Below are 17,950 nucleotides of genomic sequence, written 5' to 3'. Positions count from 1 at the left end.
GTCTAGACCTTTGGAGAAATATGCGGAAGAGACAATAGATAGAATAAAAGCAGCGCAAGCTGACGAACGAGTAATCAGTTTGAGTTAAACACGCTTTTGTTAAGTACTTGATATTGAAGTATAATTGTACTATTCCCCAAGTAATCTAAAGAAAGACCACTTTGAAATACTGAAAATTGCAGTGAATTTTTCTACAGTTTAGCGATTCGAACGTTAGCAGAAAGTTTGAAATAAGCGGAATTTCCCCGAAATTCGTTCCAATATAAAGAAAAGTGTAGTCATTTGGGTTGAAAAAAATTTTTTTCAAAATTAAATTTTATAGTCAAATTGTTTTTCTTGTTTCGTTCTCGATAAATTGCACTAAAGATGGCGAACGCCGAAACCGGTTTGTCTCCGGACCAAGCTTGACGAGGAATGGCGGGAAATGGTTCCAATTCAAGTAATTGCTGTATATTGGAACAATTTTCCATCATTCCTTGTCAAATTTGATTTGAAAACGAACCGGGTTCGGTGTTGTGCCATCTTCAGTGCTATTTTTTGAGAACGAAAAGGGAAACTAATATTTTACCTATGCACTTGGTATTTGAGAAAAGTTTCTTTTGACAAAAGTCTTCACTTTTGCACCCTATCGAAAAATCAACAACATAAAAGACAACATAACTTTCAACTAAAACCAAAAGATTTGACTGCAATTAAAAATACTTACCATAGATTACTTATTTTGAATTCTTCTGCTCTATACGCCGTTTCATGTGGCCTTGTATATAAATACGTGAAATTCATTCTTCGGCAGCGGAAATCCCAAGATTCGTCGAGGGTCATTCCACGTTGCATATACCAGATACCTTCGAACTGTAAATAATTAAAGCATAACGTTGCTGCGCTCACAAAAACAGTTATGTGTTTTTCAGTAACTTTTCAGGAGATCAAAAAAACTTATTTCTGGTGTCCATTTGCAAAATTTTGCAAATGTCGTATTTTGAAATATTTTATGGAAAGTACGTTATTGATGTGTGAAGGAAAAAATCATTATTTTTAACCCATTACGACGTGATAAATATTTGCGCCGTTTTATAGCACATAGCTGCTTTCAAACATGATTCAAATTTGCTTTCGGCGGTAGGGAAATGCATGCAATTTTTGCCGTTATCTAATCTAATCTAATCTAATATAATATATCTAATCTAATCTAATATCTAATATATATTATAAATGGGAAAGTTTGGATGTTAAGATGTTTGGATGTTTGGATGTGAAGATGTTTGGATGTTTGGATGTTTGGATGTTTGGATGTTTGTCCAGACGTTTGTCTTTGTGACTCAATAACGCAAGAACGGCTGGACCGATTTGAATGAAATTTTGCACAAATATAGCCAATAGTCTAGAAGGATCTACTAGCTATATATTTTTCAAAAGGGGCGTGGTCCCCGCCCCCTAGGAACAGTTATAATTTAATTATTATATTTTTTCGTCTTTGCGACTGAATCACGCCAGAATGGCTACACGGATTTTGATGAAATTTGGGACACAGACAGTAGTCTACTAGCGAAATTTTTTTCGAACATGGAAAGAGGGGTGGGGGTCCCTTTCGAGCAATTACTTTTTAATAATTTTTACACATTATAACTTTACGTATACTGGCCTTCACCAATATCACAGACTCAAGGGGTCAAATAAGTCGAGGGCTTACAAAGTAAGCAGTGAAACACTCCGCCGCCCCTCCCCCTTTATCACCCCCTCTGGTGTAAAATCTATAAATTGGTATAACTCAATATAAATTTTCTCCTACTTCAATAGTTTTTGGTATCTAGCACATACAGATCGAGATCTAGACAATTTTGGAGGAACGATCAGTAGTCCTCTCCTTCTACACCCGCCATCCGCCCTCCATCAATTGTTTTTATTAGCACGCTTTTATTAGCTTTACCTGTATGTTTCTATGTAACTTTTCATTCGCTCCAATGCGACTGCTGCCTTATTAACATGGTTTTATAATTAGCTTCACCTTATTTGCAATCCCGTAAGGGTCATATCGAGGCCCTTCCGGGATCATTTCTGGATGGTTTTCGGGATCCGTCCGGGATCCCGCCGGGGTAATTTCGGGACTTTTTCGGGATCATTTTGGGACCCTTCCGGGATCATTTCTGTTTCGGGATCCGTCAGGCTCCCGTCGGGGTTATTTTGAGACATTTTCGGGACTATTTTTGAATCATTTCGGGACTATTTCGCGATCATTTGGGGACCCTTCCGGCATCATTTCTGGATGGTTTTCGGGATCCGTCCGGGATCTCGTCGGGGTCATTTGGTGACTTTTTCGGGATCATTTGGGGGCTCTTCCGGCATCATTTCTGGATGGTTTTCGGGATCCGTCCGGGATCCCGTCGGGGTAATTTCGGGACTTTTTCGCGACTAATACGGGATCATTTGGGAACCCTTTCGGCATAAATTCTCTATGGTTTTCGGGATCCGTCCGGGATCCCGTCGGGGTCATTTCGGGACTTTTTCGCGACTTTTCGCGACTTTCGGGATCATTTGCGTACCTTCGAGAGATAAATTCTTGATGGTTTCCGGGATCATTACGGGACTTTTTCGGGGTTATTTGGAGTCCCTTTAGGCATCATTTCTGGATGGTCTTCGGGATTCGTCCGGCATCCCGTCGGGGTCATTTCGGGACTTTTTCGCGACTAATACGGGATCATTTGGGGACCCTTTCGGCATCATTTCTGGATTGTTTTCGGTATCCGTCCGGGATCTCGTCAGGGTAATTTGGGGACTTTATGGGGATCATTTCGGGGTTCTTCCGGCATCATTTCTGGATGGTTTTTGGGATCCGTCCGGGATCTCGTCGGGGTCATTTGGTGACTTTTTCGGGATCATTTGGGGGCTCTTCCGGCATCATTTCTGGATGGTTTTCGGGATCCGTCCGGGATCTCGTCGGGGTCATTTGGTGACTTTTTCGGGATCATTTGGGGGCTCTTCCGGCATCATTTCTGGATGGTTTTCGGGATCCGTCCGGGATCCCGTCGGGGTAATTTCGGGACTTTTTCGCGACTAATACGGGATCATTTGGGAACCCTTTCGGCATAAATTCTCTATGGTTTTCGGGATCCGTCCGGGATCCCGTCGGGGTCATTTCGGGACTTTTTCGCGACTAATACGGGATCATTTGGGAACCCTTTCGGCTTCATTTCTGGTTGGTTTTCGGAATCCGTCCGGGATCCCGTCGGGGTCATTTCGGGACTTTTTCGCGAATAATACGGGATCATTTGGGAACCCTTTCGGCATCATTTCTGGACGGTTGTCGGGATCCGTCCGGGATCCCATAAGGGTAATTTCGGGCCTATAAGGGATCATTTGGGGACCTTTCCTGCATCATTTCTGGATAATTTTCGGGATCCGTCCGGGATGCCGACGAGGTCATTTCGGGACTATTTCGGGATCATTTGGGATACCTACCGGCATCATTTCTGGATGGTTATTGGGATTCGCCCGGGATCCCGTCAGGGTCATTTCGGGACTTTTTCTCGACTAATACGGGATAATTTGCGGACCCTTTCGGCATCATTTCTAGATAGTTGTCGGGATCCGTTCGGGATCCCGTCAGGGTCTTTTCGGAACTATTAGGAGATCATTCGAGGACCTTTCCGGCATCATTTCTGGATAGTTTTCGGGATCCGGACGGGGTCATTTCGGGACTATTTCGGGATCATTTGGGGTACCTACCGGCATCATTTCTGGATGGTTTTCGGTATCCGTCCGGAATCTCGTCGGGGTCATTTGGGGACCTTTTCGGGATCATTTGGGGCTCTTCCGGCATCATTTCTGGATGGTTTTCGGGATCCGTCCGGGATCCCGTCGGGGTCATTTCGGGACTTTTTCGCGACTAATACGGGATCATTTGGGAACCCTTTCGGCATCATTTCCGGATGGTTTTCGGGATCCGTCCAGGATCCCATCAGGGTAATTGCGGGACTATTAGGGGATCATTTGGGGACCTTTCCGGCATCATTTCTGGATAATTTTCGGGATCCGTCCGGGATGCCGACGAGGACATTTCGGGACTATTTCGGGATCATTTGGGATACCTACCGGCAGCATTTCTGGATGGTTTTCGGGATCCGTCCGGGATCCTGTCGCGGTCATTCCGGGACTTTTTCTCGACTAATACGGGATCATTTGGGGACCCTTTTGGCATCATTTCAGGATAGTTTTCGGGATCCGGACGGGGTCATTTCGGGACTATTTCGGGATCATTTGGGGTACCTACAGGCATCATTTCTGGATGGTTTTCGGTATCCGTCCGGGATCTCGTCGGGGTCATTTGGGGACCTTTTCGGGATCATTTGGGGCTCTTCCGGCATCATTTCTGGATGGTTTTCGGGATCCGTCCGGGATCCCGTCGGGGTCATTTCGGGACTTTTTCGCGACTAATACGGGATCATTTGGGAACCCTTTCGGCATCATTTCCGGATGGTTTTCGGGGTCCGTCCAGGATCCCATCAGGGTAATTGCGGGACTATTAGGGGATCATTTGGGGACCTTTCCGGCACCATTTCTGGATAATTTTCGGGATCCGTCCGGGATGCCGACGAGGACATTTCGGGACTATTTCGGGATCATTTGGGATACCTACCGGCATCATTTCTGGATGGTTTTCGGGATCCGTCCGGGATCCCGTCGGAGTCATTTCGGGACTTTTTCGCGACTAATACGGGATCATTTGGGAACCCTTTCGGCATCCTTTCCGGATGGTTTTCGAGATCCGTCCAGGACCCCATCAGGGTAATTGCGGGACTATTAGGGGATCATTTGGGGACCTTTCCGGCATCATTTCTGGATAATTTTCGGGATCCGTCCGGGATGCCGACGAGGACATTTCGGGACTATTTCGGGATCATTTGGGATACCTACCGGCATCATTTCTGGATGGTTTTTGGGATTCGTCCGGGATCCCGTCGAGGTCATTTCGGGAATTTTTCTCGACTAATACGGGATCATTTGGGGACCTTTTTGGCATCATTGTTCGATGGTTTTCGGGATCCGTCCGGGATTCCGTCAGGGTCATTTCGGCAATATTTGGGGATCATTTGGGAACCTTTCCGGCGTCATTTCTGGGTAGTTTCCCGGATCCGTCGGGGATCCCTTCAGGGTTATTTCGGGACTATTAAGGGATCATTTGAGGACCTTTCCGGCATCATTTCTGGATAATTTTCGGGATTAGTCCGGGATCCCGTCGGGGTCATTTCGAGACTATTTCGGGATCATTTGGTGGTCCTTTCGGCATCATTTCTGGATGGTTTTCGGGATCCGTAAGGGACCTCGTCGGGGTCATTTCGAGACTTTTTCTCGACTAATACGGGATCATTCGAGGACCTTTCCGGCATCAGTTTTGAATAGTTTCGGGGATCCCGACGGGGTCATTTCGGAACTATTTCGGGATCATTTGGGGTACCTACCGACATCATTTCTGGATGGTTTTCGGGATCCGTACGGGATCCCGTCAGGGTCATTTCAGGACTCTTTCGGGATCATTTGGGTCCCTTCCGGCATCATTTCTGCTTGGTTTTCGGGATCCGTAAGGGATCCCGCCGGGATCATTTCGGGATCATTTGGTGTACCTTTCGGCATCATTTCTGGATGGTTTTCGGGATCCGTCCGGAATCCGGTAGGGGTTATTCCAGGACTTTTTCGGAATCATTTTGGGTACCTTCCTTCATCATTTCTAGATAGTTTTGGGGATCCGTCCGAGATCCCGTCGGGGTCAGTACGGTACTTTTTCGGGATCATTTAAGCATGGTTTTCAGGATTCGTCCGGGATCCCGTCAGGGTAATTTGTGGACTTTTCCGAAACTATTTCGGAATCATTTTGGGCCAAAATGATTCCTGGATGGATTTCGGGATCTGTCCGGGATCCCGGCGGGGTCAGTTAGGGGGCCGTTTAAGATCCCGTCAGGGACATTTCGGGACTTCCTCGGGACTATTTTGGGATTATTTCTGGATGGTTTTCGGGATCCGTCCGGAATTCCGTCGGGGTTATTTCACGACTTTTTCGGAATCATTTTGGGTACCTTCCTTCATTATTTCTAGATAGTTTTGGGGATCCGTCCGGGATCCCGTCGGGGTCATTTAGGGACTTTTTCGGGGACAATACGGGATCATTTTTGGACCCTTCCGGCATCACTTCTGGATGGATTTCGGGATCTGTACGGGAACCCATCAGGGTAATTTCGGGACTTTTTAGGGACTATTTCGGGATCATTTGGGGACCACTTAGGGGTCATTCCATGACTTTACCTGTATTATTTCGGGATCATTTGAAGACCCTTCCGGCATCAATTCTTGATCGTTTGCCGGATCAGGGTCATTTCGGGACCATGTTGGGATCATTTCTGGATCCGTCCAGGATGCCGTAAGATTCATTTTGAGTTTTTTTTTATACTTTTTCGGGATAGTTTTGAAACCCTTCCGGGATCACATTTGGATCCATGCGGGATTCCGTCGGGGTCATTTTCGGCCTATTTCGGAATCATTTTGGGACCCTTCCGGAATCATTTCTTTATGGTTTTCGCTATCCGTTGTGGATCCCTCGGGGTCATTTCGGAACTTTTTCGGAGCTTTTTCTGGACTATGTCGGGATAATTTAGGAACCCTTCCTGGATGGTTTTTGAGATCAGTCCGGGAGCCCGTCAGGGTAATTTCGGAACTTTTTCGGGACTATTTCGGGATCAATTTGGTACCCTTCAGGCATCATTTCTGTGTGGTTCTCTGGATAAGTCTAGAATCGTGTCGTTGTCATTTCGGGTTTTTTGGGACTACTTCGGGAACTTTTGGAAACACTTCCGGGGCGTTTCTGGATGGCTTTCCGGATCCGTCCGCGATAGCGTCGGGGTCATTTCGTGGCCTTTTCTGGATAATTTCGTTATCATTTTGGGATGCTATCAGGTTATCAGCTCATAAAGTCCTTTTTTTTACTCAATTACAAAAATAAAATGCATTAGACAGAAAAAAAATTTGAAACAGATAACTTTATAAGCAGGCTAACGTGAATAGCCCACATATTTCATTTTGTCCTTGCGGACGGGGCCGCGGGTAAAGGCTAGTCTAATATATATTATAAATGGGAAAGTTTGGATGTTAAGATGTTTGGATGTTTGGATGTTTGGATGTTTAGATGTTTGGATGTTTGGATGTTTGGATGTTTGTCCAGACGTTTGTCTTTGTGACTCAATAACGCAAGAACGGCTGGACCGATTTGGATGAAATTTTGCACACATATAGCCAATAGTCTAGAAGGATCTACTAGCTATATATTTTTCAAAAGGGGCGTGGTCCCCGCCCCCTAGGAACAGTTATAATTTAATTATTATATTTTTTCGTCTTTGCGACTGAATCACGCCAGAATGGCTACACGGATTTTGATGAAATTTGGGACACAGACAGTAGTCTACTAGCGAAATTTTTTTCGAACATGGAAAGAGGGGTGGGGGTCCCACGACCCTTCGAGAAATTATTTTTCATAATTTTTACACATTATAACTATACATATACTGGCCTTCACCAATATCACAGACTCAAGGGGTCAAATAAGTCGAGGGCTTACAAAGTAAGCAGTGACACCCTCCGCCCGCCCCCCTTTATCTCCCCCTCTGGTGTAAAATCCATAAATTGTTATAACTCAATTTAAATTTTCTCCTAAATCAATAGTTTTTGGTATCTGGTACATACAGAACGAGATCTAGACAATTTTAGAGGAACGATCAGTGGTCCTCTCCTCTACTCCCGCCATCCGCCCTCCATCAATTGTTTTTATTAACACGCTTTTATTAGCTTTACCTGTATGTTTCTATCTAACTTTTTATTCGCTCCAATGCGCCTGCTGCCTTATTAACATGGTTTTATAATTAGCTTCACCTTATTTGTAATCCCGTAAGGGTCATACCGAGACCCTTCCGGGATCATTTCTGGATGGTTTTCGTGATCGGTCCGGGATTACGCCGGGGTAATTTCGGGACTTTTACGGGACTATTTCGGGATCATTTTGGGACCCTTCCGGGATCATTTCTGTATAGTTTACGGGATCCGTCCGGGATCCCGTCGGGGTTATTTTGGAACATTTTCGGGACTATTCCGGAATCATTTCGGGACTATTTCGCGATCATTTGGGGACCCTTCCGGCATCATTTCTGGATGGTTTTCGGGATCCGTGCGGGATCTCGTCGTGGTCATATGGGGACTTTTTCGGGATCATTTGAGGGCTCTTCCGGCATCATTTCTGGATGGTTTTCGGGATCCGTCCGGGATATCGTCGGGGTCATTTGGGGACTTTTTCGGGATCATTTGGGGGCTCTTCCGGCATCATTTCTGGATGGTTTTCGGGATCCTTCCGGGATCTCGTCGGGGTCATTTGGGAACTTTTTCGGGATCATTTTGGGATCATCCGGCATCATTTCACGATGGTTTTCGGGATCCGTCCGGGATCCCGTCGGGGTCATTTCGGGACTTTTTCGCGACTAATAAGGGATCATTTGGGAACCCTTTCGGCATCATTTCTGGATGGTTTTCGGGATCCGTCCGGGATCCCGTGGGGGTCGTTTCGGGACTTTTTCGCGACTAATACGGGATCATTTGGGAACCCTTTCGGCATCATTTCTGGATGGTTTTCGGGATCCGTCCGGGATCCCATTAGGGTAATTTCGGGATTATTAGGGGATCATTTGGGAACCTTTCCGGCATCATTTCTGGATAATTTTCGGGATCCGTCCGGGATGCCGACGAGGTCATTTCGGGACTATTTCGGGATCATTTGGGATACCTACCGGCATCATTTCTGGATGGTTTTTGGGATTCGTCCGGGATCCCGTCGTGGTCCTTTCGGGACTTTTTTTCGACTAATACGGGATCATTTGCGGACCCTTTCGGCATCATTTCTGGATAGTTGTCGGGATCCCGTCACGGTCATTTCGGGACTATTAGGGGATCATTTGAGGACCTTTCCGGCATCATTTCTCTATTGTTTTCGGAATCCTTTCGGGATCCCGTCAGGGTCTTTTTGGGACTTTTTTGGGGCTAATACGGGATCATTTGGGGATCCTCTAGGGGTCGTTTCGTGACTTTTTCTGTTTTATTTCGGGATCATTTGGGGACCCTTCCGGCATAATTTCTTGATGGCTTGCCGGATCCATCAGGGTCATTTCGGGACCATTTTGGGATCATTTGGGGACCCTTCCGAGATCATTTCTGGATCCGTCCGGAATACCGTAGGAGCCATTTCGGGATTTTTTGTTACTTTTCCGGGATAGTTTTTGGACCCTTCCGGTATCATTTCTGGATCTGTGCGGGATCCCATCTGGGTCATTTCTGGACTATTTCGGGATCATTTTGGGATCCTTCCGGAATCATTTCTGTATGGTTTTCGCGATCCATCGTGGATCCCCTCGGAGCCATTTAGGAACTTTTTCTGGAGTTAGTCGGGATAATTTAGGGACCCTTCCTGGATATTTTCTGGATGGTTTCTGAGATCCGTCCGGGAGCCCGTCAGGGTAATTTCGGAACTTTTTCGGGACTATTTCGGGATCAATTTGGTACCCTTCAGGCATCATTTCTGTGTGGTTATCTGGATAAGTCTAGAATCGTGTCGTTGTCATTTCGGGTTTTTTTGGAACTACTTCGGGAACTTTTGGAAACACTTCCGGGGCGTTTCTGGATGGTTTTCGGGATCCGTCCGCGATAGCGTCGGGGTCATTTCGTGGCTTTTTCTGGATAATTTCGTTATCATTTTGGGATCCTATCAGGTTATCAGCTCATAAAGTTCTTTTTTTACTCAATTACAAAAATAAAATGCATTAGACAGAAAAAAAATTTTAAACAGATAACTTTATAAGCAGGCTAACGTGAATAGCCCACATATTTCATTTTCTCCTTGCGGACGGGGCCGCGGGTAAAGGCTAGTATATTATAAATGGGAAAGTTTGGATGTTAAGATGTTTGGATGTTTGTCTAGACGTTTGTCTTTGTGACTCAATCACGCAAGAACGGCTGGACCGATTTGGATGAAATTTTGCACACATATAGCCAATAGTCTAGAAGGATCTGCTAGCTATATATTTTTCAAAAGGGGCGTGGTCCCCGCCACCTAGGAACAGTTATAATTTAATTATTATATTTTTTCGTCTTTGCAACTGAATCACGCCAGAATGGCTACACGGATTTTGATGAAATTTGGGACACAAACAGTAGTCTACTAGCGAAATTTTTTTCGAACATGGAAAGAGGGGTGGGGGTCCCACGACCCCTTCGAGAAATTATTTTTCATAATTTTTACACATTATAACTTTACGTATACTGGCCTTCACCAATATCACAGACTTAAGGGGGTTAAATAAGTCGAGGGCTTACAAAGTAAGCAGTGACACCCTCCGCCCGCCCCCCTTTATCACCCCCTCTGGTGTAAAATCCATAAATTGTTATAACCCAATCTAAATTTTCTCCTAAATCAATAGTTTTTGGTATCTGGTACATACAGAACGAGATTTAGACAATTTTGGAGGAACGATCAGTGGTCCTCTCCTCTACTCCCGCCATCCGCCCTCCATCAATTGTTTTTATTAGCACGCTTTTATTAGCTTTACCTGTATGTTTCTATGTAACTTTTTATTCGCTCCAATGCGCCTGCTGCCTTATTAACATGGTTTTATAATTAGCTTCACCTTATTTGTAATCCCGTAAGGGTCATATCGAGACCCTTCCGGGATGATTTCTGTATGGTTTTCGGGATCGGTCCGGGATTACGCCGGGGTAATTTCGGGACTTTTTCGGGACTATTTGGGGATCATTTTGGGACCCTTCCGGGATCATTTCTGTATAGTTTTCGGGATCCGTCTGGGATCCCACCGGGGTTATTTTGGGACATTTTCGGGACTATTCCGGAATCAATACGGGACTATTTCGCGATCATTTGGGGACCCTTTCGGGGCTTTTTCGGGATCATTTAAGGATGGCTTTCAGGATTCGTCCGGGAACCCGTCAGGGTAATTTCTCGACTTTTCCGAGACTATTTCGGTACATTTTGGGACCTTCCCAAGATCATTTCTGGATGGTTTTCGGGACTTTTTCGGGACTATTTCGGGATCATTTTGGGACCCTTCCGGGATCATTTCTGTATAGTTTACGGGATCCGTCCGGGATCCCGTCGGGGTTATTTTGGAACATTTTCGGGACTATTCCGGAATCATTTCGGGACTATTTCGTGATCATTTGGGGACCCTTTCGGGGCTTTTTCGGGATCATTTAAGGATGGCTTTCAGGATTCGTCCGGGAACCCGTCAGGGTAATTTCTCGACTTTTCCGAGACTATTTCGGGATCATTTTGGGACCTTCCCAAGATCATTTCTGGATGGATTTCGGGATTTGTTCGGGATGCCCTCAGGGTCATTTTGGGACTATTAGGTGAGCATTTGAGGACCGTTCCGGCATCACTTCTGAATGGTTTTCGGTATCCGTTCAGATTCCCGTCGGAATAATTGCGGGACTTTTTCGGGATCATTGGGGTCCCTTCCGACATCATTTCTGGATGGTTTTTCGGATTCGTCCGGCATCCCGTCGGGGTCATTTCAGGACTTTTTCTCGACTAATACGGGATCATTTGCGGGCCCTTTCGGTATCATTTCTGAATAGTTGTCGGGATCCGTTCGGGATCACGTCATGGTCTTTTCGGATCTATTGGGAGATAATTTGAGGACCTTTCCGGCATCATTTCTGGTTAGTTTTCGGGATCCTTTCCGGGTCCCATCAGAGTCATTTCGGGACATTTTCGGCATCATTTAAGATTGGTTTTCAGGATTCGTCCGGGATCCGTCAGGGTAATTTCTGGACTTTTCCCAGACATTTCGGGATAATTTTGGGACCCTCCCAAGATCATTTCTGGATGGATTTCGGGATCTGTCCGGGATGCCGTCAGGGTCATTTTGGGACTATTAGGTGATCATTTAAGGAACTTTTCGGCATCACTTCTGGATGGTTTTCGGTATCCGTTCAGGATTCCGTCGGAATTATTGCGGGACTTTTTCGGGATCATTTGGAGTCCCTTCCGGCATCATTTCTGGATGGTTTTTGGGGGTCGTCCGGCATCCCGTCGGGGTCATTTCGGGATTTTTTCTCGACTAATACGGGATCATTTGCGGGCCCTTTCGGCATCATTTTTAGATAGTTGTCGGGATCCGTTCGGGATCCCGTCAGGGTATTTTCGGAACTATTAGGAGATCATTTGAGGACCTTTCCGGCATCATTTCTGGATAGTTTTCGGGATCCTTTCGGGGTCCAGTCAGGGTCATTTCGGGACTTTTTCGGGATCATTTAGAGATGGCTTTCAGGATTCGTCCGGGAACCCGTCAGGGTAATTTCTGAACTTTTCCGAGACTATTTCGAGATAATTTTGGGACCTTCCCAAGATCATTTCTGGATGGATTTTGGGATCAGTCCGGGATGCCGTCAGGGTCATTTTGGTATTAGGTGATCATTTGAGGACCTTTCCGGCATCACTTCTGGATGATTTTCGGTATCCGTTCGGGATCCCGTCGGAATCAATGCGGGACTTTTACGGAATCATTTGGGATTCCTTCCAGCATCATTTCTGGATGGTTTTCGGGATTTGTCCGGGATTCCGTCGGGGTTATTTCGGGACCTTTTCGGGGCTAATACGGGATCATTTGGGGATCCCCTAGGGGTCGTTTCGTGACTTTTTCTGTATTATTTCGGGATCATTTTGGGACCCTTTCGGCATAATTTCTTGATGGTTTGCCGGATCCATCAGGGTCGTTTCGGGACCATTTTGGGATCATTTGGGGACCCTTCCGAGATCATTTCTGGATCCGTCCGGGATGCCGTGGGAGCCATTTCGGGAATTTTTGTTACTTTTCCGGGATAGTTTTTGCACCCTTCCGGGATCATTTCTGGATCTGTGCGGGATCCCATCTGGGTCAATTTCGGACTTCGGGATCATTTTGGAATCCTTCCGGAATCATTTCTGTATGGTTTTCGCGATCCATCGTAGATCCCCTCGGAGCCATTTCGGAACTTTTTCTGGAGTTAGTCGGAATAATTTAGGGACCCTTCCTGGATATTTTCTGGATGGTTTTTGAGATCCGCCCGGGAGCCCGTCAGGGTCATTTTGGAACCTTTTCGGGATCATTTTGGAACACCTTCAGGGATCATTTCTGTGTGGTTCTCTGGATACGTCTAGAATCGTGTCGCTCTCATTTCGGGTTTTTTTGGGACTATTCGGGGAACTTTTGGAGACCCTTTCGGGACATTTCTGGATGGTTTTCGGGATCCGTCCGCGATACCGTTGAGGTCATTTCGTAGCTTTTTCTGGATAATTTCGGAATCATTTGGGATCCTCATTTAGTTCTTTTTTTTACTCAATTACAAAAATAAAATGCATTAGACAGAAAACAAAATTTTAAACAGATAATAAGCAGGCTAACGCGAATAGCCCATATATTTAAAATTTTCCTTGCGGACGGGGCCGCGGGTAAAGGCTAGTATATATTATAAATGGCAAAGTTTGGATGTGAAGATGTTTGTCCAGACCTTTGTCTTTGTTACTCAATCACGCAAGAACGGCCGACCGATTTGGCTGAAATTTTGCACACATATAGCCAATAGTCTAGAAGGATTTACTAGCTATATATTTTTCAAAAGGGGGAGGTCCCCGCCCCCTAGGAACAGTTATAATTTAATTATTATATTTTTTAGTCTCTGCGACTGAATCACGCCAGAACGGCTACACGGATTTTGATGAAATGTGGGACACAGACAGTAGTCTACTAGCGAAATTTTTTTCGAACATGGAAAGAGGGGTGGGGGTCCCACGACCCCTTCGAGCAATTACTTTTTAATAATTTTTACACATTATAACTTTACGTATACTGGCCTTCACCAATATCACAGACTCAAGGGGTCAAATAAGTCAAGGACTTACAAAGTGAGCAGTGACACCCTCCGTCTCCCTCCCCCCTTCTCTCCACCTCTGGTGTAAAATCTATAAATTGTTATAACTCAAAATAAATTGTCTCCAAAATCAAGAGTTTTTGGTATCTGGCACATACAGATCGAGATCTAAACAATTTTGGAAAAACGAACAGTGGTCCTCTCCTTCTCCTCCCGCCATCCGCCCTCCTTCAGTTGTTTTTATTAGCACGCTTTTATTAGCTTTACCTGTATGTTTCAATGTAAATCTTCATTCGCTCCAACGCGCCTGCTGCCTTATTAACATGGTTAGGGTCGTATCGAAACCCTTCCGGTATCATTTCTGGATGGTTTTCAGGATCCGTCCAGGATCCCGCCGGGGTCATTTCGGGACTTTTTCCGGACTATTTCGAGACTTTTTCGGGATCGTTTTGGGACCCTTCCGGGATCATTTCTGTATAGTTTTCGGGATCCGTCCGGGATTCTGTCGGGGTATTTTCGGGATCATTTGCGTACCTTTGAGAGATAAATTCCTGATGGTTTCCGGGATAACTACGGGACCTTTCGGGGTTATTTTGGGTCCCCTCCGTAATCATTTCTGGATGGTTTTCGGAATCCGTCCGGGATCCCGTCAGGGTCATTTCAGGACTATTAGAGGATCATTTGAAGACCGTTCCGGCATCATTTCTGAATAATTTTCGAGATTCGTCCGAGATCGCGACGGGGTCATTTCGGGATCATTTGGGGCACCTAGCGGCATCATTTCTGGATGGTTTTCAGTATCCGTCCGGGATCCCGTCAGGTCATTTCGGGACTTTTTCGGGATCATTTGGGGTCCCTTCCGTCATCATTTGTGCATGGTTTTCGTGATCCGTCCGGGAACCCGTCGGGGTCATTTCGGGAATTTTTCGGGATCATATGGGGTCCCTTTTGGCATCATTTCTGGATGGTTTTCGGGATCCTTCCGGGATCCCGTCGGGGTCATTTCGGAACTAATTCGGGATCATTTGGGGTACTTTCTGGCATCATTTCTAGATGGTTTTCGGGATCCGTGAGGAATCCCGTCGGGGCCATTTTAGGACTTTTTCGGGATCATTTGGGGTACCTTCCGGCATCATTTCTAGATGGTTTTCGGTATCCGTCCGGGATCCCGTCGGGGTCATTTCGGGACTTTTTCGGGATCATTTGGGGTCCCTTCCGGCATCATTTCTGGATGGTTTTCTGGATTCGTCCGGGACCCGTCGGGGTCATTTTAGGACTTTTTCGGGATCATTTGGGGTACCTTCCGGCATCATTTCTAGATGGTTTTCGGGATCCCGTCGGGGTCATTTCGTGACTTTTTCTCGACTGATACGGGCTCATTTGGTGACCCTTTCGGTATCATTTCTGGATAGTTTTCGGGATCTGTCCGGGATCTCTTCGGGATCATTTCGGGACTATTTCGGGATCATTTGGGACACCTAGCGGCATCATTTCTGGATGGTTTTCGGGATCCATCCGGGATGCCGTCGGGGTCTTTTTCGGGTCGGGTGACTTTTTCGGGATCATTTGCCGACCCTTCAGAGATCAATTCTGGATGGTTTTCGGGATCCGTCCGGGATCCTGTCAGTGCCATTTCGGGAATTTTTCTGGACTATTTCGGAATCATTTAGGACCCCTCCTTGATAATTTCTGCATGATTTTCGGGATCTGTCCGGGATCCCGTCGGAGTTATTTCGGGACTTTTTCGGGACTATTATGCGATCATTTTGGGACCATTTCGTGATAATTTCTGAATGATTTTCGGGATACGTCCGGGATCCCGTCGGAGTTATTTCGGGACTTTTCCGGGATCATTTGGGGATCCCCCCAGATTCATTGATGGTTTTCGTGATCCCGTCAGGGACAAATCGGGTCTTCTTCGGGACTATTTCGAGATCATTTGGAGACCCTTCCGGCATTATTTCGGGATGTTTTTCGGGATCCATACGGAATCCCGTCAGCGTATTTTCGGAAATTTTTCAGGGCTATATCGGGTTCCATCAAAAACATTTTGGAACTTTTTTGGGAGTATTTCGGGATCATTTGAGGATAGATACTTCAGGGATAATTTGTGGATGACTTTCGGGATTCCTGCAGGATCCCGTCAGGATAATTTTGGGACCCCTCCGGGATAATTTTTGGGTCATTTTCGGGATCTGTCCGGGATCCCGGCGGAGTTATTTCGGGACTTTTCTGGGACTTTTTTCTGGATTATTTCGGGATCATTTTGGGACCCTTCCGGGATAATTTCTGTATGATTTTCGGGATCTGTCCGGGATTCCGTCGGAGTTTTTTCGAGGCTCTTTCCGGACTATTTCGCAATCATTTGCGGATCCTTCAGATATCAATTGTGGATGGTTTTCTGGATCCCGTCAGGGTCATTTCACGAATTTTTCGGGACTATTTCGGAATCATTTTGGGACCCCTCCTGGTTAATTTCTGGATGATTTTCGGGATCTGTCCTGGAATTTTAGTATCATCTTGGGACCCTTCCGGGATCATTTTAGGTGTCTTCGCAACCGGTAGTTCGGCACACATGCCTTTTTAAATTATGAGCTTTTATGGCCGTGGATTTGCTGCTAATTATTCGTAATTAAAATTCGGTATGTTTTATCTTCAATCTAACACAGCTTTTTCGTTCTATAATCGTGTAAGGAACTGTTATAACTATAGTTACACTTTTTGTAATATTTTAACCAACTAAATACCCGAAAAAGCAACACTATTTTCATCTAAAAAATTCTTTTTGGTTGATTGTAGTTTCACTCCTTTGTTCTATGAGTAGTATTTCTTTGACCCCTTTCATATCACTTAATTTAATTTAAAAACAAAATGTATTTTTTTAATTCGAAAAAAATTTATTGTACTATTCATGAAAGCGTGCCTTTCAGCTTATCTTCTCATTTAGTTCTTTTTTTTTACTAAATTACAAAAATTAAAATACATAAGACAAAAATAATTTTTAAACAGATAACTTGATAAGCAGGCTAACGGGAATAGCACATATATTTTATTTTCTCCCTGCGGACGGGGCCGTGGGTAAAGGCTAGTATATATTATAAATGGCAAAGTTTGGATGTGAAGATGTTTGTCCAGACGTTTGTCTTTGTGACTCAATCACGCAAGAACGGCTGGACCGATTTGGATGAAATTTTGCACACATATAGCCAATAGTCTAGAAGGATCTACTAGCTATATATTTTTCAAAAGGGGGGAGGTCCCCGCCCCCTAGGAACAGTTATAATTTAATTATTATATTTTTTAGTCTTTGCGACTGAATCACGCCAGAACGGCTCTGGATAGTTTTCGGGATCTGTCCGGGATCAGGGTCATTTCGGGACTATTAAGAGATATTTTGAGAACCTTTCCGGCATCATTTCTGGATAGTTGTCGGGATTCGTCCGGGATCCCTTCGGGATCATTTCGGGACTATTTTTGGATCATTTGGGGCACCTAGCGGCATCATTTCTGGATGGTTTTCGGGATCCGTCCGGGATCCCGTCAGTGCCATTTCGAGAATTTTTCGGACTATTTCGGAATCATTTAGGACCCCTCCTTGATAATTTCTGAATGATTTTCGGGATCTGTCCGGGATCCCGTCGGAGTTGTTTCGGGACTTTTTCGGGACTATTTTGTGATCATTTTGGGACCATTTCGTGATAATTTCTGAATGATTTTCGGGATGCGTCCGGGATTCCGTCGGAGTTATTTCGGGACTTTTCCGGGATCATTTGGGGATCCCTCCAGATTCATTGATGGTTTTCGTGATCCCGTCAGGGACAAATCGGGTCTTCTTCGGGACTATTTCGAGATCATTTGGAGACCCTTCCAGCATTATTTTGGGATTTTTTTCGGGATCGATACGGAATACCGTCAGCGTATTTTCGGAACTTTTTCAGGGCTATATCGGGTTCCGTCAAAAACATTTTGGAACTTTTTTGGGAGTATTTCGGGATCATTTGAG

The 17,950-nt window shown here is 45.3% G+C and overlaps 1 protein-coding gene across 1 annotated transcript in view; it reads right to left on the bottom strand.

The window, feature by feature from the left end:
* LOC137250549 (uncharacterized) overlaps window positions 1–17,950 on the bottom strand; it is a 119,472-nt gene that overhangs the window by 51,570 nt on the left and 49,952 nt on the right. Inside the window, exon 3 of the mRNA XM_067783548.1 lies at window positions 707–852. Within this exon, the coding sequence (XP_067639649.1) occupies window positions 707–852 (146 nt within the window). The remainder of the gene's footprint in view (window positions 1–706; window positions 853–17,950) is intronic.

This window comes from Eurosta solidaginis, chromosome 1 (assembly GCF_040869045.1).
Source record: "Eurosta solidaginis isolate ZX-2024a chromosome 1, ASM4086904v1, whole genome shotgun sequence".
In the NCBI taxonomy this organism is placed as follows: domain Eukaryota; kingdom Metazoa; phylum Arthropoda; class Insecta; order Diptera; family Tephritidae; genus Eurosta; species Eurosta solidaginis.
Note: the sequence above shows the minus strand (reverse complement) of the source record. Positions and strands in the feature narration are given on the sequence as shown.